This window comes from Ctenopharyngodon idella, chromosome 9 (genome assembly GCF_019924925.1).
Source record: "Ctenopharyngodon idella isolate HZGC_01 chromosome 9, HZGC01, whole genome shotgun sequence".
Taxonomy (NCBI): domain Eukaryota; kingdom Metazoa; phylum Chordata; class Actinopteri; order Cypriniformes; family Xenocyprididae; genus Ctenopharyngodon; species Ctenopharyngodon idella.
The window spans coordinates 24,632,375-24,658,145 of NC_067228.1; the positions used below are offsets into that span (position 1 = coordinate 24,632,375).

The following is a 25,771-nucleotide window of genomic DNA, read 5'->3' on the forward strand; positions in this document are numbered from 1 at the left end:
ATGTCCAGATTTTTGTTTTTTAAGAAAAGTATGAAGAAATTTAGAAACTCACAAAGATATACATGAAGGTTCAGTGCACCCTACTGCATGTACCGAAAAATAATCATAAAAAAATTAAAAACAATACAATTTGTACCAAAAAAAAATCAAAACAGTTGTTTTATAAAGTGTAATTTTTTTCCCTCTTATTTTTATGGAATGTACAGAGCCCCACACATGATGTGGTGGAAAAAAGATATTATCATGGCCACAAATTAAGAATTTGTTCCCTCACTTAAGTTAAACTAGGGCTGGGCGATATGGCAAAAAAATAAAATCTCAAATTTATTTTTTTTAATTTATTTATTTCCCCAGAACGATTGACCGATTCATGATTTCGATTTTTTTTTTTTTTTTTTTTTTTTTTTTTTTTTTTTTCATGTTTAACTAGTCAACTTAAAAACTTAACTACAATATGATTCAAGTAACATTCTCTTTATTAACAATCTGGTTAAAAAAAGTTCTATTCCAAGTGCACCACACCTGAAGTGATCAACATGGTGTAAATGTTAAACAAATTACTTAATTGTTAAATATCTTTGCAGAAAATATGCATGAAATATGAAGGTAAATGTTGTACAAACTTATCTTAAACATATCCTATATACTCAGAAATAATATAAAATAAGAAAAATGCTAAATATTTCTTAGCCAAAAAGTAATAGCAATAAATAACAACAGTAATTGGCTATTATTAACAGCAAATGCTTTGTAAAACGTGAAATATCAAACATACAGTAGTAGTTCTTTACAGGTTTTTGCATTCCATTGCGCTATTTTTCCTGTTGTTTTTTATGTTTGGCGGACATGTTTGGCTGTTGCACTCGTGTCTCGTGTCTTTTGCAGCGTCTCACCCATGAAACAGCATTCTAAAAATGCGGCGGTCAAGTAAAAAAAAAAAAAGTTCAACTTGAGTTTAATAACAGGCGCGCCATCGTGAGGTCGGATCATTTTCTTCTCTTAACGGTTATCATTGCTGTATTGTCAACATGTCTAATTATTACGTTTGCTAACATTTTTATTCAAAATCACAATTTCTAGATTTAAAAATAATAAAATCGAGGCAAAACATTAAATTCGAATTAATCGAAAAAATCGGAAAAATCGCCCAGCCCTAAGTTAAACCATGGTCTTGATTTAACTACATTAAAATGAGGGAATGAATTAGTATAACATGGCCATGATTTAACAAAAATGAGGGGACAAATTAATCAAATGTGGCAACAAGGCATGGGAACGAATTTTGACCTTTAAAGACTGAACAGACAAAATTAACCGGAGAAGATTTCCATGTCAAAGAAGCCACACCTACCTATTACATAATCATCACAGACTCAAATGTAGTTCAAGGGTGACCAAACTTTTCAGGAAAGGTCGCTTTGGCAAGCCGTTTCTAACTTCTCTGTTTTGCCCGAAATGACGTCAAACCAGTTCGTTCTTCTATTTTGCTTTTAAGTATATTGGGTCTATATCAGGTCTTTATGATCTGACTGTATTAGGAGTCAGAATCTCCTTTACGATGCTCTGAAATTCAGTACAATAGAGCAGAGTAATGTTTGCCCTGGGCACCTCCATATGTGTCCTTCATGTCTGGACTTCACCATGCCACTGTGGAAACCCCCCCTTCTGTTTCAGATTTGAGATATCTAGTCAGAACAGTAAAGCCACAAAACTCCGTCTTGTGTGGCTGTGGCCTCTTTCACATTATTTAGAGTAGTTTGTCATCTGACAAGCGATGACTGCATGATGTGCTTGAAAATTGTGTTTATGAGGCTTGAATTGAGTTTTTGTTCTCTTTTCTACGCAGTTTCCATGGTGATGGGCATCCCCACAGTGAAGCGGAAAGTAAAGTCATACCTGTCAGAGACACTTCATTCGCTCATCGATAAACTCTCGGCGGAGGAGAAGCTTGACTGCGTCATCATAGTGTTTGTGGGAGAGGTGAGCACTGGTTTGAGAAAGGGTGTTTTCATGTGTGAGGATTGTGGTTTGGTCTGTCTTCCTGTGCATGAAGATTTATAATAAATAAGTAGTTTTGAGGAAAATACTGAGCCATGCTCACACGCAAATAAGTGGTTTTTAACCATGTTCTAATGGAGTTAGTGACAACTGGGAAAAAGCATTTTAAGAACGTTTTGTTTACTTTTGCTCTGTTTAAATAGTTTTGTGTTGCAGCTCTGCTTGATGTTCAGTGTAAGATCTGGGTCCTGAGACCATCATTGCCTTTGTGAATAGTTGAATTGGGTCAACAGGGTTTGTTTTCTTGTTACCACCCGTGGAGGGGTGCGGGCGGTTCACGCTGAGAACAGGGGTCTTGATGCTTTTATGATGCTGTCTGAAGGGCAGAATAAAAGGAGTAGACATGCAGACATACCCGGCAGGATTTGTCTCTCGCTTCATCTGTTGCCACAGTGTTGTTGAACACTGAGTGGGAGGGAAAAATTTATCTTGAGTTTAGGAAGTCTTAAAGTAAAGAAATCAAAGTGATATTGTTTAATTATTTCTCTGTATTTTAAGCATTTTTTGATGGTCTTTAATATGTATCTCAATATTTGTTCTGAAATTGATTGGGTGGTCATTTCAGCTAAAAAGACATTGTTGCCAGCACAATTTACCTACGATTTTTCAAAACAAAAATCTTATCTTTTCATTAAGATTGATTAAGTCAGCGGTTCTCAACTGGTTTGGCCACGGGACCCACATTTTCCCATGGTTGTTAAGCCGCTACCCACTTTTTTAGGAATTACATATATAAACAGTGCTTCAAGTGGGCAGGCACATCTATATTTTGATCTTTATATATAGTGAAGTGATATATAGCGCACGCTACAAGCACGTCTGACAGGACAGGAAAGTTCGTTTTTCTGAGGTGAGAGACTTTTTTTTCGTAACAAGTTATAATGACACTGACAGATAGCCTGACAACATCTTATCTGACCTCAGATACTGAATCAGGACAACGTGTTTTTCTCAGGCACTCTTTACTTAAACTGCGTCTGAGAGAAGTGTCAACAGCTTTCACCCATGGCTTTCAAAATAAAAGTCTCACATCAGAAAACATTTAGATGTTTTTTTTGTTGTTGTTGACGTTGTTTCTGTGACCGCACACCCCGCAACCCGCTCAAAACGGTCTTGCGACCCACTTTTGTGTCGCAACCCACCAGTTGAGAAACACTGGAATAAGTGACATTTAAGACATTTATAATGTTACACAAGCTTTCTATTTCAAATAAATGCTTTTCTTTTGAACTTTCTATTCATCAAAGAATTCTGAAAAAGAAAATGTCATGGTTTCCAGTATAAGCAGCATAAATGTTTCACGATCTCTTTCGAAAACATTAACATGTAATTGATCAAATTAATGGCATGTGTGAATATTGAGACCTTATATATTAAAGGGTTAGTTCACCCAAAAATGAAAATTCTGTCATTAATTACTCACCCTCGTGCCGTTTTACACCCGTAAGACCTTCGTTGATCTTCGGAACACAAATTAAGATATTTTTGTTTAAATCCGATGGCTCCGTGAGGCCTACATAGGGAGCAATGACATTTCCTCTCTCAAGATCCATAAAGGTACTAAAAACATATTTAAATCAGTTCATGTGAGTACAGTGGTTCAATATTAATATTATAAAGCGACGAGAATATTTTTGGTGCGCCAAAAAAATAAAAAATAAATAACGACTTATTTAGTGATGGCCGATTTCAAAACACTGCTTCAGGAGGATTTGGAGCGCTATGAATCAGCGTGTCGAATCATGATTCGGATCGCGTGTCAAACCGCCAAACTGCTGAAATCACGTGACTTTGTCGCTCCGAACTGCGGATTCGACACGCTGATTCATTACGCTCCGCAGCTTCCTGAAGCTTAATATTGAACCACTGTACTCATATGAACTGATTTAAATATGTTTTTAGTACCTTTAGATCTTGAGAGAGGAAATGTCATTGCTCCCTATGTAGGCCTCACAGAGCCATCGGATTTAAACAAAAATATCTCAATTTGCGTTCCGAAGATTAACGAAGGTCTTACGGGTGTGGAACGGCATGAGGGTGAGTAATAAATGACAGAATTTTAATTTTTGGGTGAACTAATCTTTTAAAATTGATTTTGTTGGTTTCCATCAAAATGCCAATTACTAGTGCTTGTTACTAATAAAAACTTGAATTTATAATATAAAACGAGGCTGTTTTATTCTTTTTTTATAATCATTTATAATTAGTCTGCATTAGAAACTCCTTAAAGAATTATAATCAGATTGTAGTTACTGTGTTGCAATTGGCTTTTCTAGAAACATCCTCTTGTACACTGGATGAAATGACACGTTGATGTAATCGACAACGTTGATTTGTGTGGAGTGTGTTGATGATTTGCACTTTTGATGTTAGAGTGACAGATGTATATCAGTCTCACTGTATTTCATGGTATGAAAATTGACTGTTATCATACCGTGTACATTTGCTTATCTACAGTATTGGGAAAAAAAGGCAACCAGAAGAAGAGAAAACAAAGGATTAGATTAATCGTTAGTTGGAGCCTTATACAGTGTTTCGATGCATTACCGGTCTCTGCATAATCAATTCAGTTATTTTCCTGCAGTTTTTTGTCCAGTGCTTGTTCCGCCTCAGTGTCTGTGGTTAGCTCTGGTAGCTGATGTCCTCAGCTGTTCTTGTGGCTTTCTGAAACAATGGTAGTCGTTAGTTCGGAGTGTTTTAGTTAGGGAACACCCAGTGGCAGTACATCTAAAGAACCCTTAATGAAGCTCTTATGTTACCCTAGCACATGTGTGTGTGAGAGAGGATATCCCTTTCCACATAATTTGCTGGAGTTTTACTTGCTCCCACACATGGTGTATACTGAACAAATCAGTGAGAAGAAATTTGTCCACCTCACCGAGATAACAAACAGTCCAGAGCAAGGCTAGTCCAATTCTCGTATTTTTCCAGGCTGTCAGGCACTGGCATTGTATTTACTTCCAGTTGTTTCTGCACCTGTATTTATGCCGAGCCTTTGTGTGTGTGTGCGCTAACCATTTCTTTATGTTTGCTTCCTCACAGACGGATGTAGATTACGTAAACAGCGTGGTTGCAGGCCTTGAAAAAGAGTAGGTGACATTTTCATTTGTCACTTCCTCAAATTTTGTTTTGCATGACAGTGATCTAAATTGTACATTTAACTTAATCTTGCTAACTGTTGTTTTTGACTCATGGTTCATAAGGTTTTACACAGAACTGAATTCTGGGTTGCTGGAGGTCATATCTCCCCCTGCCAGCTACTATCCAGACTTCAGCAACTTAAAAGAGACCTTTGGTGACTCAAAAGAGAGGGTGAAGTAAGTATTCAGGAAATATTATCCCCTACAGTAGCTACAGACTTGTACAATACACTAACAGAATGTGCTACACTTCTCATGAGAAAGTACATACCTCTGGTTATTTAATAAACATTTCCCTTGTTGCATACTGTAAATGTTAACATCTTAGCTACACTTATTACCTGCAAATGACTCATTTATTACCTGAAAATTGCAACATACACTACCGTTGAAAAGTTTGGGGTTGGTGGGATTTTGAAAATGTTTTAGAAAGAAGTCTCTTATGCTCAACAAGGCCTAATTTATTTGCTCAAAGTACGGTAAAAACAGTAATAAGACACATTTTTTATTACTCTCAGTAGCTACGTTTACATGGACACTTTTTGTTTCAGTCGGAATTAAAGCATTCTGAACGATTAATCCGAGTATATTGTTTACATGAAATAAAGTGAAAAAATTTCCGTTAAATAAAGTGATGAAATGTGCACATTTATATGTCACAAGTTTTGAATCGGATTTAAACTTTTGATGTGCGCTCACTGCATGAATATAGTTTCCTGCTGTTGCCCCACATTAACCATCATCCTGCCATCACTTCTTTTCTTTGTTTGAAAAAAACAGACTTAATATTTATCTATTTCAGGTCCTGATTAGGAGACGTCGAGCACATGAAGCTTTGTGCCGTGCTGCTTATATTTATCAAGCAGTAAAACGCGCCCAAAACAAGGCGTCTGTGGGTGAGAGTCCGAAAGAAGGACTGCTGTGGCGACATTGTCTTTCACCACTTCACAGATGATGAGTTGAAGAATTTCAGAATGACACCGCAGTCATTTATTACACTATACTCAACAGCAACAACAACAGCTCGTTCTGTGCGTCATAGTCATTAGCCATTTCTACATCGTTGTACATGTGTAGAACTTTCAAGGTTTGTTTACATGTCTTCTCGATCAGATTAGAAAAGGTTTAAACCACCCCTTACAATCCGAATGAAATTTCAATTGGATTTGGCCAACTCATTCCGATTGACGTGGTTACATGTGACTTTTTTATTCCGATTGTGCAACTAGTCCAATTACAAACAGATTATTAGGGTCCATGTAAACATAGCTCGTGTTGAAAATGATTGTGCTTCACATTTTTGGGGAAACTAATATTTTTTTCAGGATTCTTTGATGAATAGAAGGTTCCAAAGAACAGCATTTATTTGAAATTCAAAAAAAAGTAGCATAAATGTCACATTTGATCAATTTTAATTTATCCTTACTGAATATAACTGTTAATTTCTTAAAAAAATAATCTTTTTTGTCGGCGGCGTTAGCCTAGTGGTTAGTGCGCCGACATATGGCGTTCACGGCGACCCGAGTTCAATTCCCGTCTCGAGGTCCTTTGCCGATCCTGCCCCCCTCTCTCTGCCCAATGCTTTCCTGTCTGCTCTCTACTGTCCTCTCTAAATAAAGGCACAAAAATCCCATAAATATAACTTTAAAAAAAATAAAAAATCTTTTGAACAGTAGTGTGCATGATGTTGTTGGGTTTTTTTTTCCCCTCAAAAACATGCCTATGCATAATAACTTGAATTGTGTAGTGACCAAAATAGTATACATATTTTAAACATACTTCATATTAACTCTCGGTAACACTTCACAATAAGGTCTCATTTGTTAACATTAGTTAATGTATTAACTAATATAAACTAATAATGAGCCATACATTTGTTACTGTGTTTATTAATCTTTCTTAATGTGAGTTAATAAAAATACAATCATTCATTGTTTGTTCATGTTAGTTCACAGTGCATTAACTAATGTTAACAAATAACTTTTGATTTTTATAATGTATCAGTAAATGTTTAACATTAACTAAGATTAATAAATGCTGTAGAAGTGCAGTTCATTCTTAGTTCATGTGAACTAAAGTAGTTAATTCTAAACTAAAGTATTGTTAATTAAAGTATTGTTCATTGTTAGTTCATGTTAACTAAAGAACAAGCTTTATGAGTTTAGATGCAAGGAAAATCTTTGGTCTTTGAAAAAAAGGTGTCAGTTGCATTTGTTGATCAATCCAATTTTAAACATTTAGATAAAAAATAAGATCAAGATAAACATAATTTAAATCAAGTGTGTACAAACATATGACTGATGGTGTGCATAGGTGTATTGATTGTGGTCTGTTATTTTGTTGTGCTGCCCACCGCTGTGGCAGGTGCATGTGACAGTATTTATGCGCCCATAGAGATTGTGGGCAATCTCTGTGGTGAGGGTGAAATAAAGTTTTGATTAGCCCGGATCTCATATTTCAGTGCCAGAGTCAGAGCTGATTTACTGTCACAAATGTGATTAGAGAGGGAGGGATGTCAGTGAGATTTTCTGAAGGGAAAGACAGAGAGAGAGGCTTTGCAGATTTGTTGTGAGACAGGAAGCGAGTAAAGCTCAAGGTCAAAGACATCAACTCCTTCACTCCCTCCTTCCTTCCTTCCTTCTCTCTCTCTCTCTCTCTCTCTCTCTCTGTCCTAAAAGGACTCCTCTTCTCATCTTCTGCTCTCCCTAAATCTTTCATCCACAGCTGTCTCAATTTAATCTCAATCACTCTGGGTATCTTTCTTTATTTCACTGCCTCTTCTATCTTTTGGTGTCACGCTGCCTCTTTCATAACTTGGATTCTTTGTGTTGTCATGATTGAAAAATGGTCTGTTCTAATGCCGAATATTTTTATTCTCAATACCAATTTAAATACCACAGAAATCTTTAGTAGCAGTGAATATGCTATTCAATGCACTCCTTTATTCAAATTAAATAGCAATATAACAAATTAAATTAAATCAGTGCCATGTAGCCTTCAACTATTTTTAAATTAAGTAAACAAGTTTTTTTTTTTTTTTTTTTCAAATAAGCACGTTTTCAAGTATTTATTCTGCTATGGCAATTAATTAGTAAAATATTTAAGCAATACGTGCTTTTTTTCAAACAATATTATCCAAACTACTGTTCAAAAGTTTTCAATTCAAGTTTATTTTTATAGCACTTTTCGCAATACATATTGTTTCAAAGCAGCGTTACAGAAAAATACTTGTTGCAGTGCGTTAAAGTTTGGGGTAAGATTTTATTTTTTTAAAAAGTACTTTTATGCAGCAAGAATGCATTAAATTGATCAAAAGTGAAAGTAAAGACATTTATAATGTTACAAAATATTTATTTTTCAAATAAATGATTTTCTTTTGAACTTTCTATTCTTCAGCAAATCCTGAAAAAATGTATCATGGTTTCCACAAAAATAAACAGCATAACTTTTTTTCAACATTGATAATAATAAGAAATGTTTCTTGAGCAGCAAATCAGCACATTAGAATGATTTCTGAAGGATCATGTGACACTAAAGACTGGAGTAATGATGCTGAAAATTCAGCTTTGACATCACAGAAATATATTTAAATAGAAATCAGTTATTTTAAATTGTAATAATATTTGACAGTATTACTGTTTTTATTGTATTTTTGATGAAATAAATGCAGCCTTGGTGAGCATAAGAGACTTTTGAACAGTATCGTATAATATTTAATAATACAGCAGGTCTGTTAGACTGCACTTGAGTAGTGAATCAAGTCTGTACTTGATTACAGTTAATGTAGAATGATTGGTAGCATTACTTTTTTCTTTTTTTGACTTTGTTCATTAGCAAGGGTCAGCCTATCATGGTTTCAGTTCATGTATTAGGAATTCCTAATAAAATTATTGGCTACTGGCAAGTATCTCTGTTTTAATGACTTGCCAAAACACATTTTTACTCCCATTTGGTTTTGGTGTTTTAGTGTTGATTTTAGACTATCAAAGGCATTGCTAAGATGGCATTTAACTTGCATTAAAGACATTCCCAGTGATGCCATCTAAAATAACTGTGTGATTTTTAGTGTGTGATTTTGAGTTCTTATTCTGTACCACAATCTCTCTCATCCACTTAGTCAGTTTGATCAAAGGAAATGAGTGGCTTTGATGCCCCTCATATTTAATATTCTTTTTGAATATTTAATCTTGTTTCTGAACCACTTACTGTGAAGGACGAATGAATAACAAAGGTTATATGGAGTACATGTGAGTTTTGTTTATACCCTCAACCTGCCCTTATTTAGCTTTTGGAGTGTGTACGTATGTTTCTGGTTTCTGTAACTGTCAGTCACATTCGTCATACATCTGCCATCTAGAGTTACGCTCCCGGTCAGTTAGCTGACTTATTGAGAGGTTAACTTCCACATTCAACCATGGCTCTCAGGCTACTGAACGTGTACTGTGTATCTCCCTTTTTGAACATATGTATGATGTTTTGAATTTGTGTTTCTTTGTAGATGGAGGACCAAGCAGAATTTGGACTATTCCTTTCTAATGATGTATGCTGTCAACAAAGGGGTCTATTATGTCCAGGTAATCAAATTATCAATTTTAAAGGTGAATTGTTTAATATCTGTACCACTAGTGTCACTGAACAGAATTGAAAAATGAATGACTTTTCATACAGTTTCTCAAAACACTCCCCCATCTGCTATTAGTTGGTAAACGGAGAGTCCCACCCCAAACTCGTACCATTTAGTGTTTACACATAGCTTGCTTATAGCTGTTTCTGCATATAAAACATACTCAAAATGGTAGAAAGTTATTTGTCTCCGAAACAATTACAGCAGTCATATGATGATCTAAACACACACACACACACACACACACACACACTGAAGAGCCAAAACATTATGACCACTCACAGGTGAACGAAAACTGTCGATCCTTTACTAACAATGTTACATCTCAATTTCGGAGTAAATTATTTGATTAGTGAACAATTAGTTCTTGTAGTCAATGTGTTGGATGCAGGAGCAAAGACCTGAGAGACTTTGGCAAGGGCCAGATTGTTATGGCAGGAAGACTATGTCAGAGTATCTCTGAAAGGGCAAGTCTTGTGGGATGCTCCTGGTCAGCAATGATAAGAACCTATGGACAGTGAACTGAGGAGTGACAAACCACAAATGGATGACAGGGCTTTTGGTGTACAAGGGTCATTAATGCACCAGGGCAATGAAGGCTATTGTGGCACAAGTCACAGAAAACTTTAAGGATTGTTATGGGAGGACTGTGTAACAACATCGCTCCCTGCTGTGTATGGGGCTGCATAGCCGCAGATCGGTCAGAGTGCACATGGCCATGTAAGTGTGTGCCATTTAGCTGGGGTAATGATGTCACCAGGATGCACTGTGGGACGACAACAAGCCGGTAGAGGGAGTGTGATGCTCTGGACAATATCCTGCTGAGAAACCCTGGGTCCAGCCATTCATGTGGACATCAATTTGACTCATGCCACCTACCTAAACATTGTTGCAGACCAGGTACACCCCTTCATTACAATGGTGTTCCCTGGTGGAAATGACCTCTTTCAGCAGGATAATGCGCCCTGCCACACTGCACACATTGATCAGGATTGGTTTGAGGAACATGAAGAAGAGTTCAAGGTGTTGACTTGGCCTCCAAATTTCACAGATCTCAGTCCAATTGAGCATCTGTGGGATGTGCTGAACCAACTAGTTGGATCCACGGCGGATCCACCTCACAACCTACAGGACTTGAAGGATCTGCAGCTAATGTCTTGGTGCCAGATACCACAGGACACCTTTAGGGGTCTTGTAGAGTCCATGCCCCGGTGGGTCAGCGCTGTTTTGGCAGCACACAGAGGACAAACAACATATTAGACAGTAGTCATAATGCTTTGGCTCATCGGTTTATATACACATATATACTGGATATTTAATTGCACAGGTTAGTTCCTGTTTTTACATTTAGTTTACCTTTTAAGTTCATTTTTAAAAACACTGATGATTAAATAAGTGTTAAATATAATCTTTAGCAAATCGCAAAATGAATATACATGTTCATATGGTACTTTATAATGCCCAAATTCACTCGCAGCATTTCTGACAATTTGTATTAGTGTTATGTTTTCATTTTGTTTATAAATAAATATATAAATATAGTTATATATTTATTAATATATACATTTATTTTCAAAAGTAGAATGTCATGCTTGTCAGTGAAGTAAATAAAGATAAATAATATAAAATATAATTTAGGTGGAAAAACTTTAGACACTCAAATGAAAATTAGAAATGCTTTCAACTATATTAAATGAAAAAAAGTTTAGTCCTAAAAATACTAAAAACTAAAACTAAAATGAAAATAAACAAAAGCTCAAATGAAATGACAAAAGCACATAACATAAATGCTACAACTTTAGCTAAAATTAAAATGAAAACTGAAAATATAAAAATAAAAAATACTTACTGCTTACTAATAAGTAAGCAATAAGGTACGAGAGGCTGTGCTGTATTGTAAATAAATAACGGCTGAAGGTCGTTGAAGGGCGACGCGAAGTGAAGTGCCTGCAACCCCTTCAGCCGTGACTTATTCACGATACAGCACTAGCCTTGAGTATCTTATTGCTTTTATAAAACGGTTACCACACAATACAAATATTAAAGCCAAAAATATTTATCAATGCAACTTTCATGAAGTAAACTGTCACTAAAAGCATTCCTTCCGCCAGAAAAAGTAGTCCCTGACCGTGAACAGCAACAGAAGTTACATTATTACGCCATTAGGTGGTGGCAAAGTCTGTCTTTATGAATGTGTCAGTCAGTAGCGAAGACTTTTACATTGAAAAGACTGAATTGTTGTGAACTCGGAACAAGATGCAACTGACAAATGCTTTGACTAGCGCTGTCAGTCACAGGGAAAACCCCTTAACTGTTAAAAGGACAGGAAAATACATCAGACATTTAAACAGATTTTTTATTATGAACATAGAACTGACCTGAAGGAAAATGCTAAATCTGATTGCAGGTAATAAACTCGCTCTTTCTCACAATACTCTTCTAGTTCTACTTAATGCAGTAAGCTTCAATGAACAATATCAATTGAGAACAAACAGTTTACGTTGCTAACAGTGGTTGCTAAGGGTGTTGTGTAGTGATACACAGAACCGTTGGGTGAAGCAGTCATAGCCGTGTTTTATCGTGTATAAAACACAGCTATTGACCAATCAGAATCAAGGACAGGAACTAACCGTTTTTTATAAATAATACTAAAAGATGCATATGTTGTTGTTACAGCAATTACATGAATTCTTCAGTAAAAAAAAAAAAGTTACATTAGCTATAAAGTTTAAAAATTCTTTACAGATGTTACATCACATCCTTTCTTAATATCACAGTTACTGAGTGAAAATAACCAGCTTTACCTTCACTTCCTGTGACGTGGGTTGACATGCTTGTAATGTACCATATGTCCCATTCATTTATACTGTTGAATCAAAAGTCTTGTCTTGGCCAAGTGACAGCATGTCACACATAGACATGAAGTTGAACAACTGAGACCATTGTGTAAAACTTAAAATGCTTATGAAATATCTTTTGATTGAATTCTCCTCTTACAGTCAGCTTCCCAAGCGGTGCATATTTCAGTTTAGGTTTCTAGTTAGTGTGCCAGATCCCCACTGGAAGCTCTTCAGTTGAGAATCAGATAGACATAAAGTACCCCAAAAGCTCTTTGCTCAAGGGTTGCCGTGGTAACTCGTTCATCTCTGGATATACCCTAAAGACACACTTTGGCTCTGTAGCGGTTGTCATGGGAACTTGACTTTGCGGTTTTGGGATTTCTGTTTTTATGGAGTGATAATGATTTTACAGCTGGAAATATGATCAGGGGAAAGAATTTGCTACGGTCAGAGCAGCTGTACATGGTTGCAGCAGATTTAAAGCGGTGTAACACTCGACGTGACACCTCTTATTTGTGTCTTTCCGGAGGACAAACACATGAAAAGCATAACATGATGTAAGAGACCAAGCTGAAGCCTCTGCCAACTGGTAATTTTGGCAGTGTGCAAGATATACACTGTAATCCCACATGGTTAGTGCTCGGCGACCAACGTCTGCTTTTCAGCAAATCAGTTAAAGTCAATATTATGCAAATAATATAAATGATATTTATGTCCCAAGCCACACCTGGCACAGTTTATGAGGTGCAACAAGTCTTTGATGATTAAATGCATTTTGATATTCATAGTTGTCCCAAATTGAGGGTCATAACTTGTCATTTATTGTCATACTTGTGAATAGAGGATGATGAGATTTTATAATATGTTCTTACTTTTGGGTCATTCTGTGTCAACTCAACCAGAGGTCCCCGGCTAAAATTTTTGATTTTGATTGTTTTTTTTTCTGGTGAAAGAAATGTGTTAATGAAGAAGAAATCCAAGGTAAAACCAAACTGTATTTAAGGCACTCAGACAGCATGTTCTATGCAATTGTGTTGATAGAAAAAACTGTATGCAAAGTGACCCACATTTGTTTTTTGACCATTGAAAATGTGTACAACTGACAAATTTACTCATGGAGCTGCATTAACATCTCCATATCTCTGGGACTGAATCATATAGAGCCTTTAAAATGAAGATAACAAATGAAAAGTTTGTTAAGAACCAGAATCTAAAATGCTATTAAGATATCTTTAATACTTCTTGAGTTACAGGCATGCAAACTGTCATTTATGGAATACAATGCTTTGATTGCTAAAGTCAACAGATTTAACTAATAGATCGAACAATCTCTGTATAAAAATAAAATAATGATGCTCTTTCTAAAGTAATTTTTACCCGCTGTAATTTGGCTCCAAATCTCAGGTGAAAATTGACATTTTGACCCCCTCTACAAAAAAGTGGATTACTCAATAAATATTCAACAATATGTAAAAAAAAAAAAAAAAAAAAAAATTAACAAAGTCAAAAATTTGAGTCTGGGCAGTTTCCAAAATTTGGTTGATTTGACATGGAATTACCCTTTTCCAATCATTCTTGATGAAAAGCTTTTATTTAAACTTTTAATGTATTTTATTACATTTACACTGTTTCCAAATTTGGAGTCAGTAAGAAATTAATACTTTTATTTAGCAGCGATGCGTTATTTTGATCAAAAGTGAGAGTTAAGACACTTATTGTTACAAAATGTTACAAAATATTTTTATTTAAAATAAATGCTGTTATTTTGAACTTTCTATTCATCAAGAAATCCTGTCAAATGTTTTCAACATTAATAATAATAATCAGAAATGTTTCTTCAAATGCATCAAATCAGTATATTAGATTTCTGAAGGGATCATGTGACACTGAAGACTGGAGTAATGATGCTGAAAATTCAGCTTTGCATCACAGGAATAAATTACATTTTAAAATATATTAAAATAGAATAGTTATTTTAAATTGTAATATTTCAGAATATTCGGTTTTTACAGTATTTTTGATAAAATAAATGCAGCCTTGGTGAGCATAAGAGACTTCTTTCAAGAACATTGAAAAAATCTAATCAACCCCAAATGTATAAATGGTAGTGAGTTTGTGTGTATTAAGTGTCTTTGTTGCCTAATGTTTCCACATTTTCCCAAGACAAAAAAAAGCATCATCTTGTATTAATGTTCATTTATGTCTTCCAACTTTCATGTCTTCCTCATTCTTCTCACATGCTTCTGTCTGTCTGTGTGTTGAACTGTACTGAATGTTTTCATTCGTTTTTTTTTTGGTTTCATTTTCTCTGCGCCGTGCCAATAAATCTCTCCAGTGTCTCCATGTCTTTGTGTTCTCAATACACGCTGTGCTATCTTAGGAGAGGGGAAAGGTATTGCTATTATTATTATTTTTTTTCAAGTATAGGACAACATGCTTTAACTTAAAGGGTTAGTTCACCCAAAAATGAAAATTCTGTCATTTATTACTCACGCTCATGCCGTTCCACACCCGTAAGACCTTCGTTAATCTTCGGAACACAAATTGAGATATTTTTGTTTAAATCCGATGGCTCCGTGAGGCCTACATAGGGAGCAATGACATTTCCTCTCTCAAGATTCATTAATGTACTAAAAACATATTTAAATCAGTTCATGTGAGTACAGTGGTTCAATATTAATATTATAAAGCGACGAGAATATTTTTGGTGCGCCAAAAGAAACAAAATAATGAATTATTTAGTGATGGCCGATTTCAAAACACTGCTTCAGGAAGCTTCGGAGCGTTATGAATCAGCGTGTCGAATCCCCAGTTCGGAGCGCCAAAGTCACGTGATTTTAGCAGTTTGGCGGTTTGACACGCGATCCGAATCATGATTCGACACGCTGATTCATTACGCTCCGAATCTTCCTGAAGCAGTGTTTTGAAATCGGCCATAACTAAGTAAGTCGTTATTTTGTTTTTCTTGGCGCACCAAAAATATTCTCGTCGCTTTATAATATTAATATTGAACCACTGTACTCACATGAACTGATTTAAATATGTTTTTAGTACCTTTATGGATCTTGAGAGAGGAAATGTCATTGCTCCCTATGTAGGCCTCACAGAGCCATCGGATTTAAACAAAAATATCTTAATTTGTGTTCCGAAGATCAACGAAGGTCTTACGGGTGTGGAACGGCATGAGCGTGAGTAATAAATGACAGAATTTTCATTTTTGGGTGAATTAACCCTTCAATGTTTGTGTGTGCTTTTATTAGTGGCAAGAGTGTCTGTGTGGAATTGTGATTATTATTGTTATTTTTATTCTTGGGGTTGATTTTTAGGTAGAAGTGATATTTTTAGTGGGTACAGCTTGTGTTTATGAGCTGTTCTGTATGATTCATATCTGTTTCCTGTTGTTCTTACAGTTAGAGGATGACATCGTCGCTAAGCCTAATTATTTTGCCACCATGAAAAACTTTGCCCTACAACTCGCCACTGAGGACTGGATGATCCTTGAGTTTTCACAGCTGGGCTTCATTGGTGTGACTTCTATATTTTTTATATCTTTATTTGTTTAAAGTGTACAGCTATTCAAATATTACCTTAATTGTGTAATTGTCATCATTTATTCACCCTCATGTTGTTTTAAACCTGTATGACTTTCTTTCTTCTGTGGAACACTAAAAGAGATATTTTAAAGAATGCTTTTTGCCATATAACAGAGGCACACAGTGTCCAGGAGCTATCAAGCCCCAAAAAGCACCATAATAGTATTCCATATATACTGTAATTGAGTTACATAAACATTCTTCAAAATTTTCTCTCTTGGTTACACTTTATTTTGATGGTCCACTTTAGACATTCTACTGACTATAAGTAACTTTACAACTACATGTCAGCTAACTCTCATTAGAGTATTAGTAGACTGTTAGTTTAGGGTTAGTAGAAGAAGTTGAAATGTACTTGCAAAGTTACTTACAGTCTGTTGGGGACCATCAAAATAAAGTTTTACCCTCCTTTTGTGTCCCACTGAGGAAAGAACCGGTTTGGAATTACATGAGGGCGAGTAAATGATGACAAAATTTTCATTTGAGTGAGCTGTCTCTTTAAGACTTTTTTTGTCATTGATGTCACAAAACATTTCTATTTCAAGTAAATGCTGCTCTTTTGAACCCCTCAGGTAAAATGTTCCAAGCCCCAGATCTAAATCTCATCGTGGAGTTTATCTTCATGTTTTATAAGGAGAAGCCCATCGATTGGCTGCTAGATCACATACTCTGGGTCAAAGTATGCAACCCAGAGAAAGATGCTGTAAGTTAATGCTCTGTCTAGAATATTTCCGTGACCTTGAGCCACCCTCTGCTGTGATGCGCCAGGCAGTGGAGAGGCTTTTCTCACCTCTAGTGTAGATGAACGGAAACTTGTTTTCTGATTTTTCTTCCTCTCTACAAACACACACATTATGTCACTATTTTTAACTTTCACCCTATTTTAATTTCTTCATCCTCACAGTTTAATGTACGTGTCTTTATCTCTTCAGAAACACTGTGAGAGACAGAAGTCGAGTCTGCGCATTCGTTTCAGGCCCTCTTTGTTTCAGCACGTAGGCCTGCACTCCTCCCTTGCTGGGAAAATCCAGAAACTCACGGTAACTCTTATTTCATGAGTGTTATTTTTTTTTTCTAGCCACTGTTTACACCTAGTATAAACATCCTTGGATGACCTAACCAGCAAAGTTTAAAGCCCTTGTTTTAGCATAATGGATGACTAACATACCAGTAGACCGACCTAATTTGTTATCCAGGACAAATTATTGTTGACATTACAAGTATAGTTTTAGTGATCGATGTTTGCACACCTGTATTTATCGCTGACAACTTGTTATCAGATCACCTGAGATGGATATTATTACTAGCTGGATCTTCGTGACCTTGCACAACTGTCAAATCTTTCCTCTTGCTCTTAAAGTTTGATTCTCTTCCATACTAAGCTACTTTGACTTCCTGTTATCTTATAACATCTCGTCTTATCCTTGTATCCTGTTTTCTTGTGACAAAGGTTTTTTTTTTTTTTCTTGAATAGCTGACCTCTTCCCGAATCTCGTTTGCTGTTTTTACTATTAAGGACGGTTAAAAATCAGTTTGGCCATTAGTTGCACTTCCTGTTGCCTTCAGTCATAACTTCCTTTTTCTTCTGTTCTGTCAGGATAAAGACTTCCTGAAACCTCTACTGCATAAGATTCATGTGAACCCACCGGCGGAGGTGTCCACCTCTCTTAAAGTGTATCAAGGCCACACGCTTGAGAAGACCTACATGGGCGAGGATTTCTTCTGGGCAATTACTCCAATGGCTGGAGACTATGTCTTGTTCAAGTTTGATCGGCCTGTCAACATAGAAAGGTCAGTCTGTCTGCGACTGAGAGAGATACACACACATTTACAGGGCTGGGTGGGAAGGATGGCCTGATAACCTGTAGCCAGTGTGAGAGAGGCCTGAAGGGCTAAACTTCAGACCAGTGCTGCATTTATACGTATTCCTTTAATACACTATTCACACACAAACACACACCCAAATGATTTCTTTCTATAATCCTCACCTTCTCCTAAAAGTGATGTTCACAGAGCTCTAATCAGGAGACATCGTTCACACATCTCCATGTCTCAGTGTCCTCACAGGGGAGTAGAGGTGGCTAATGAGAAGCTTCTAAAATAAGGCGCTGTAACCAAAAACCTCTGGAGAGGAAGATGGAGAGAGGTGTAATGGAGAAAACATTGTTGAGCAAATACACAGAACTCTATGAAATAAGATTTGTTGCAGCCCAATCTGGGTCAGTACATTGAATTTTAGTTGCCCTGCCAGAAGTGCCTGTGTTTTTAGCAATGTATCTGTATGTGTCAGAAAATATGGTAACATTAGTTAATGCATTAACTAACTATGACCAATACATGTGTTACAGTGTTCATTAATGTTAATTAATATTAATGTTAGTTGATAAAAATACAACTCGAATCCTGGAAATGTTGGGACGTTTTTTAAATTTGAATAAAATGAAAACTTTCAAATTACATGAGCCAATATTTTATTCACAATAGAACATAGATAATAGAGGTCGGCCGATATATCGGGCCGATATTTGTCTTTTTTTAATATATCGGCATTGGCCGATATCCGTGTTTAGTAGCGCCGATTTAAAGCCAGGCACGTCCGCGGGCAGCCCTGTGTTATTGGTGCGGTGGAATGTGCTGCTGCTGCATGTGAATTGAAACTTTTGGAAGATTCAACAACAGTCCTGGGAGATAAAGGTAGCCTAAGGCTTAAATTCTGATATTTCAAAGTCCTATGGCCATATATTTACTATATATTACTAGTAAAGTATGAAGTGTTGCTTCACTTAGTGAAAGAAACAATGGATAGCATAGAACCATCGGGAACTGGCATAATGCTACAGCTGGTTGAAGGTTCGCTTACTTGTAGTTAACTTTAAGGACTGTAGTCCAAAATACCAGCAGCTTGCTTGCTAACATATTAGCCCCAATATTATAAGTTCTGTATTATTTTTTCCTGTATCGGAGTCGGAGAATTTCACTCTGTGCTTGGGGTGGAGAAGGCGGCAGCTCTCACAAACACTGCAGCGTGATTGAGGGCTACGTTACTCCAACAAATATTGGCAATATTAAGAGGATTTGGCATTTCCAATTAATGTAAGCCTGTTACATTCTTCTAGTCTATTATTATTACTATTAGGTAAGCTACTTTTATTATTAAATTAATATTATAATAAATTTGCCCCGCAATAATTTCACAGCGCATCACCGCATAACTGACGTGCTGTGAGGATAATAAAAGATTAGGCTATCAGCTCCTCTTTGAAAATGTTTTAAACATTTTTTAAGTCTATATATACAATGAATTAGACCTATAATTAAAATTATTAACAGTCTATAATATTTCCTAACACTGCAGTCATAAATGAAAATTAAGAGCAGCTTTAGGCTACTCCAAGCACCAACTTTAAAAAAAAACAAAAAAAAAAACAAGCTGTTTAACACGAAATACTATTCTTCTCATTTGTTTCACTATATGTACAGGCCACAAGAGAAATAATGGAATAAATTAAGACAGTTTTATATACAGTTATCAGCATATTATGTTGAAATTCGTCTCTGAGAGAAAATGCTCCATTAATGCAGCGTCAGGCAGCTCCGTCACTTTTACTTTCACTTTGAATACTGACCGAGGTTAAGCTTTTACCGGCATAACTTTTCCGCAAAGTTTGCACATTGCTTCTTGTGTGATATCCATTGGCTCCCCTTCTTGGTTGAACCCCTCGGACTTTCGGGCTTGCGGGGGGGCCCCGCGAATTTGCGCTACGCCACTGCGCAGAAGTGTATGACATTTGTTCGGAAGCATGGTTTGATGCAGACAGTAGCCGGGTTTCCATCCAACTTTGCATTAATGAAAATTCAGCTCAAGAATATGCGCATCTGCGTGTGTTTCCATCAACTGTGCGAATAAAAATGGACATCAGCCTAATAAAGTGATGTGTTCTGACCAATGACTATATATATATGTCACACAGTTATTATCCTCATTAAACCTGTCTAACGTTAACCGTCAAGAATGTCAGAAATCACTAAGAGTTTAGCACTGTCCTTGCATACAAGACTGTGCAACATGACAAAGTTTTTAATTGATTTTTATTTATAAAGTTGTATTTATTTTATTTAAATGTATATTTAAGTTTACATTTATGTTCCAACAAACTTGAAAAATTCAGCTTGATAAATGCTCTAAAACTTTTATGTAAATCAAGTCAGTGTTCAATAAATGATGTTAAGTTTAGAAATGTTGTGCATCCACTTATTATTAGTGTGACATTTTAGCATGCAAATGAAGGGGAAAACTTAAAGATATCGGCAGCACATATCGGCCATCGGCTGACCCTGACCTCTAAACATCGGCATCTTCATCGGTTATAGAAAAACCCATATCGGTCGATCTCTAATAGATAACATAACAAATGTTTAAACTGAGAAATTTTACACTTTTATCTACTAAATGAGCTCATTTCAAATTTGATGCCTGCTACAGGTCTCAAAAAAGTTTGCACGGGGGCAACAAATGACTGAAAAACCAAGAAATTTTGAAAAGATTCAGCTGGGAGAACATCTAGCAACTAATTAAGTTAATTGATATCAGGTCTGTAACATGATTAGCTATAAAAGGGATGTCTTAGAGAGTCAGAGGCTCTCCAATCTGTGAAAGAGTGCATAAAAAGATTGTGGAAACCTTAAAAACAATGTTCCTCAACGTCAATTTGCAAAGGCTTTGCAAATCTCATCATCTACAGTGCATAACATCATCAAAAGATTCAGAGAAACTGGAGAAATCTGTCTGTAAGGAACAAGGCTGAAGACCTTTATTGGATGCCCGTGGTCTTCGGGCCCTCAGACGACACTGCATCCCTCATCGGCATGATTGTGTCAATTACTTTACTAAATGGGCCCAGGAATACTTCCAGAAACCACTGTCGGAAAACTCAATCCGCCGTGCCATCTGCAGATGCCAACTAATGTTTTGAAAGGCACTATGAATGCTGAAAGGTATATAAAGGTTTTAGAGCAACATATGCTCCCCTCCCGATGACGTCTATTTCAGGGAAGGCCTTGTGTATTTCAGCAGGACAATGCAAAACCACATACTGCAGCTATTACAACAGCATGGCTTCGTCGTAGAAAAGAGTCCGGGTGCTGAATTGGCCTGCCTGCAGTCCAGATCTTTCACCTATAGAGAAAAAAACGTCAAAGACGACCACGAACTCTCCAGCAGCTGGAAACCTTTATCAGGCAAGAATGCGACCAAATTTCAACACCAAAACTCCAGAAACTCATAACCTCGATGCCCAGACATCTTCAAACTGTTTTGAAAAGAAGAGGAGATGCTACACCATGGTAAACATGCCCCCGTCCCAACTATTTTGAGACCTGTAGCAGGCATTAAATTTGAAATTAGCTCATTTTGTGCATAAAATTGTAAGATTTCTCAGTTTAAACATTTGTTATGTTGTCTGTGTTCTATTGTGAATAAAATATTGGCTCATGTGATTCGAAAGTCTTTTAGTTTTCATTTTATTCAAATTTAAAAAACATCCCAACTTTTCCGGAATTCGGGTTGTACAACTGTTCATTGTTAGTATATGTTAGCTCATTAAATAATATTCATAGATAAAACTTTTGATTGAATGTTGAAATTAACATAACATAAATGCTTTGTTTTTCATTCTTAGTTCATATTAACTAATGCAGTTAATGTTAACAAATGGAACCTACTGTAATTGTAAAGTGAATTTTTACTGTATTTGTGAAGGCCCAAAACTCTCTCGCACTGATCCTGGGACATCAGTCATCCTTACAATTAGATAAAGAGATGAGGGGTATTTCAGATATAGATGTGGAAAGGCAGTAATGCTGTTTGCCCATTAATTTTCTTTGTCTGACAGAGTCTTGACCTGTTCAAAGTGTTTGTCTGAGTAGAAACAGCGCTAACAAGATGAAGTGTCAGTTTACTCACGTGTGACTGGATTTAATTAGCAGCTCAAGTAGGGGCCTGTTCAGACTGTGTGCATGCCAGTGTGTGTTCAGGCCACGCTGTCTAAGTTAGACTCCGCTTTTGCTACAGTTCTTGTCCATGTCCTGCCAGTGTTTGTACATGCGTGTTGACGAATATTCATGAGTTTGTGCCTGTACATGCATATTCATTAACAATCATCCTTTGATTGGCAGGTTCCTTTTTCGCAGTGGAAACCAGGAGCACCCAGGAGACAAAATTGAGAACACTACTGTCGAGATCCTGCCCTTTTCGGTAAAAAAAAAAAAAAAAAAAAAACATGTTCTCAATTATATTTATATGGTTTCCTCTAAATGTCCAAACAACCCCTGGGGTGACAGGTCTGTCAGAGTTAACAGCAGGTTGACAGGAATATCTGGTGTAGGTCTCCTGTGTACACTGCCACCAGGGCTAATTTTAGTCAGTCGCAGGTTGAGCTACTGCGGTAATGAGGCAGTGTACTGCCATCCTGCTGTGATACAGAGCTTAAAAAGCCTTCTAATGGGCTTTGATGTTTGTTCTTGAAGAGTTTCCTTGAATAAATGAGACCAGTAACACATCTGAGTTTGTGTAAATGGGTTTGTGTGCTTGGTTTTACTTATTATTTTATCATAGTATACAAACATTACTCTCACAGTTGTCTAACATTGTTAGCATAGTGCTGGTCCCTTGCACACAGGCTCTTTAAGTGCTTCTAAATAAGGATGTTATCTCTTGCAGGACACTGAATTGAAGACCAAAGAGAAATACAAACGAACAGAGGATCGGTTCTATAAACTTGGTGAGTTATTACATGCATCCTCAAATCAGCAGTTTTGCACTTGAAGCAAATAATTGTGCGTTGCTTGCAAATAAGGGAGACTATTGACTCTTTAAAGGGAACCTATTATTCCCTTTTACAAAGTCTTGCTTTTGTTCTTGGGTCTACTTGTATAGGTTTTCATGCTTGAATGTTCAAAAAACACATTATTTTTTATATATTTTATGTTGTTGCAGCATCTCTCTTCCCAGTCTGTCTGTAATGCTCTGTTTAGTTGCTGTCTCTATGAAGACCCTCCTTCCGAAAACCACAATGTGCTCTGATTGGTCGGCTGGACCAGTGTGTTGTGATTGTTTTCGGATATGTCACGGCCTATACCAGGGGTGGCGAACATCGGTCCTGGAGAGCCATGGTCCTGCAGAGTTTTGCTTTAAACCTAATCAAATACACCTGAAGCTAATCAAGGTCTGAAGGGTTACTAGAGCTACAGGCAGGTGAGTTTTTATCAAGGTTGGAGCTGCAGGACTATGGCTCTCCAGGACCGAAGTTCGCCACCCCTGGCCTATACCATAAGCACGAGTTTCAACACACTACTAACGCAACTCATCCAGGCTTATGTCATGGGTAGGAAATATTTTAATGAGGAATATTGCAACATGTACTTTCCCAGAAGAAAACTCAAGACTACATTCAAGGTGTTTCAGGGAGTTCAGAAACAGTGCTTACTGATATAGAGAATAACTCCCTTTGGAGTGACTTTGTAACTTTGCAGACCTTTTTCATGCTCAAACAACAACATTACACACTAAAGAAAGTTGAAAATGTGGGGGACCTATTATGTTTTTTTTTTTTTTTTTAACACAGTGATAACAGTTATTCAGCATACGCTCAGTACATTTCTCTCTCTGCCTGAGAAAACATTTCACTTTTCAACAAAGTCATTCTGAGTTATAATACGCTTTTTATTTTTTTTATTTTTTAGATCATGTGACCATAATGTCTTTGAATTTTATTTATGTTTTTAAGAGAAGGCTGCATTTATTTGATCAAAACTACATTAAAACATTGAAATATTAAATATTAGTTGAAAAAAAAGAAAAGAAATATTATTACAATTTATTCCTGTGCCTATATTTTTTTCAGGATTCTTTGCACAGAAAGTTCAAAAGAACAGCATTTAACTGAAATACAAATCTTTTGTCACTTTTGATCAATTTAATGCATCCTTGCTGAATAAGACTTTTTTTTTTTTTTTAAATATGTTAATATTGACCCCAAATTTTTGAACAGTATAGGTAATTAAGTAGTAATTAAGCTTTAAAAACAAAAGTGTATGTATCGTGAATAAGTCACGGCTGAAGGGCGATGTTAGGCACGACGCAAAGTGGACTTATTCAAGATACAACACTAGCCTTGAGTACCTTATTGCTTTTATAAAAGGGTCACCACACAATACAAATATTAAAGACAAAAATATGTATCAATGCAACTTTCATGAAGTAAACTGTCACTAAAAGCCTTCCCTCCGCCAGGAAAAATAGTCCCTGACCGTGAACAGCAACAGAAGTTACATTATTACGCCATTAGATGGCGGCAAAGACTGTCTTTATGAATGTGTCAGTCAGTAGCAAAAACTTTTACATTGAAAAGACTGAATTGTTGTGAACACGGAACAAGACACAACTGTGACAAATGCTTTGACTAGCGCTGTCAGTCACGGGAAAACCCCTTAACTGTTAAAAGGACAAGATTATACATCTGACATTTAAACAGATTTTTATAGGACTGACCTAAAGGAAAATGCTAAATCTGAATGCAGGTAATAAACTTACTCACATTTGATCTCTTTCTCATAATACTCTTCTACATAATACAGTAAGCTTCAATGAACAATATCAATTGAGAACAGTTTACATTGTTAAGAGTGTTTGCTAAGGGTGTTGTGATACACAGAACCGTTGGGTGAAGCGGTCACAATAAAACACAGCTATTGACCAGTCAGAATCAAGGACAGGAACTAACCGTTTTATAAATGCCCAGTATTACACAATTACAACCTTCAGGAAACCGTTGGAGACACACCTCTTCTATTAACTAAACCACAAACAAAATGTTCTCTTTTTTCCCCCACTGCATTTTTTTTCTTCTGTGCTGCTCTCTAGCTTACGTGGCATCACAGTTGTTGTTCTCTTGTTCAAATTGCTTCTTATTTGTAAGTCGCCTAAGAAAAAGTGTCTGCTAAATAACTAAATGTAAAATTTTACAATTACGCCTGGTCACCTCTTTTAAAGTTACAATATTTTTTCTTTGTCTCTCTCTTTAGCTCAGTTTGAGAAAGGAGTGGCAGAGGGGACGGTTGAGCCTGCCTTTAACCCTGTGGTGGCTGTACGTCTGACGGTTCAGAAGGACTCCGCCGTGTGGGCGATTATTAGCGAGGTCTGCTTGCTGCCTTTGCTTTAGAACAGTCTAGGGTTGGGCAGTATCATAGGATATGCTAGTAGAGATTTTGCTGTATTATTACTGTTGTTGTTTGCATTTTATTAAATTCATTATTATTTGTTTTTTTTAATGCACTATGTGAAACTCTTTTTGCATTGATCCAGACTTAACATTTATTTGTTATGAATAATCTTAATTAATCTTAATAATCTTATCTTTTGCTTTTTCTCTGTCACTTTCAGGAAATAAAACCTTGGAATACCTTGTAAATGAAAGAAACACCTAATAAATATCTTTAATAAATAAATACTTATTAAAT

The 25,771-nt window shown here is 36.3% G+C and overlaps 1 protein-coding gene across 2 annotated transcripts in view; it reads left to right on the plus strand.

The window, feature by feature from the left end:
• Nucleotides 1-25,771, plus strand: part of mgat4a (alpha-1,3-mannosyl-glycoprotein 4-beta-N-acetylglucosaminyltransferase A) — a 65,275-nt gene that overhangs the window by 35,279 nt on the left and 4,225 nt on the right. For both annotated transcript variants that reach the window (XM_051906226.1, XM_051906227.1), the window contains 11 exons: nt 1,847-1,980; nt 5,101-5,147; nt 5,262-5,375; nt 9,697-9,772; nt 16,073-16,187; nt 16,828-16,958; nt 17,188-17,295; nt 17,853-18,046; nt 22,430-22,508; nt 22,974-23,034; nt 25,337-25,449. In XM_051906226.1, the coding sequence (XP_051762186.1) occupies nt 1,847-1,980; nt 5,101-5,147; nt 5,262-5,375; nt 9,697-9,772; nt 16,073-16,187; nt 16,828-16,958; nt 17,188-17,295; nt 17,853-18,046; nt 22,430-22,508; nt 22,974-23,034; nt 25,337-25,449 (1,172 nt within the window). The remainder of the gene's footprint in view (nt 1-1,846; nt 1,981-5,100; nt 5,148-5,261; nt 5,376-9,696; nt 9,773-16,072; nt 16,188-16,827; nt 16,959-17,187; nt 17,296-17,852; nt 18,047-22,429; nt 22,509-22,973; nt 23,035-25,336; nt 25,450-25,771) is intronic.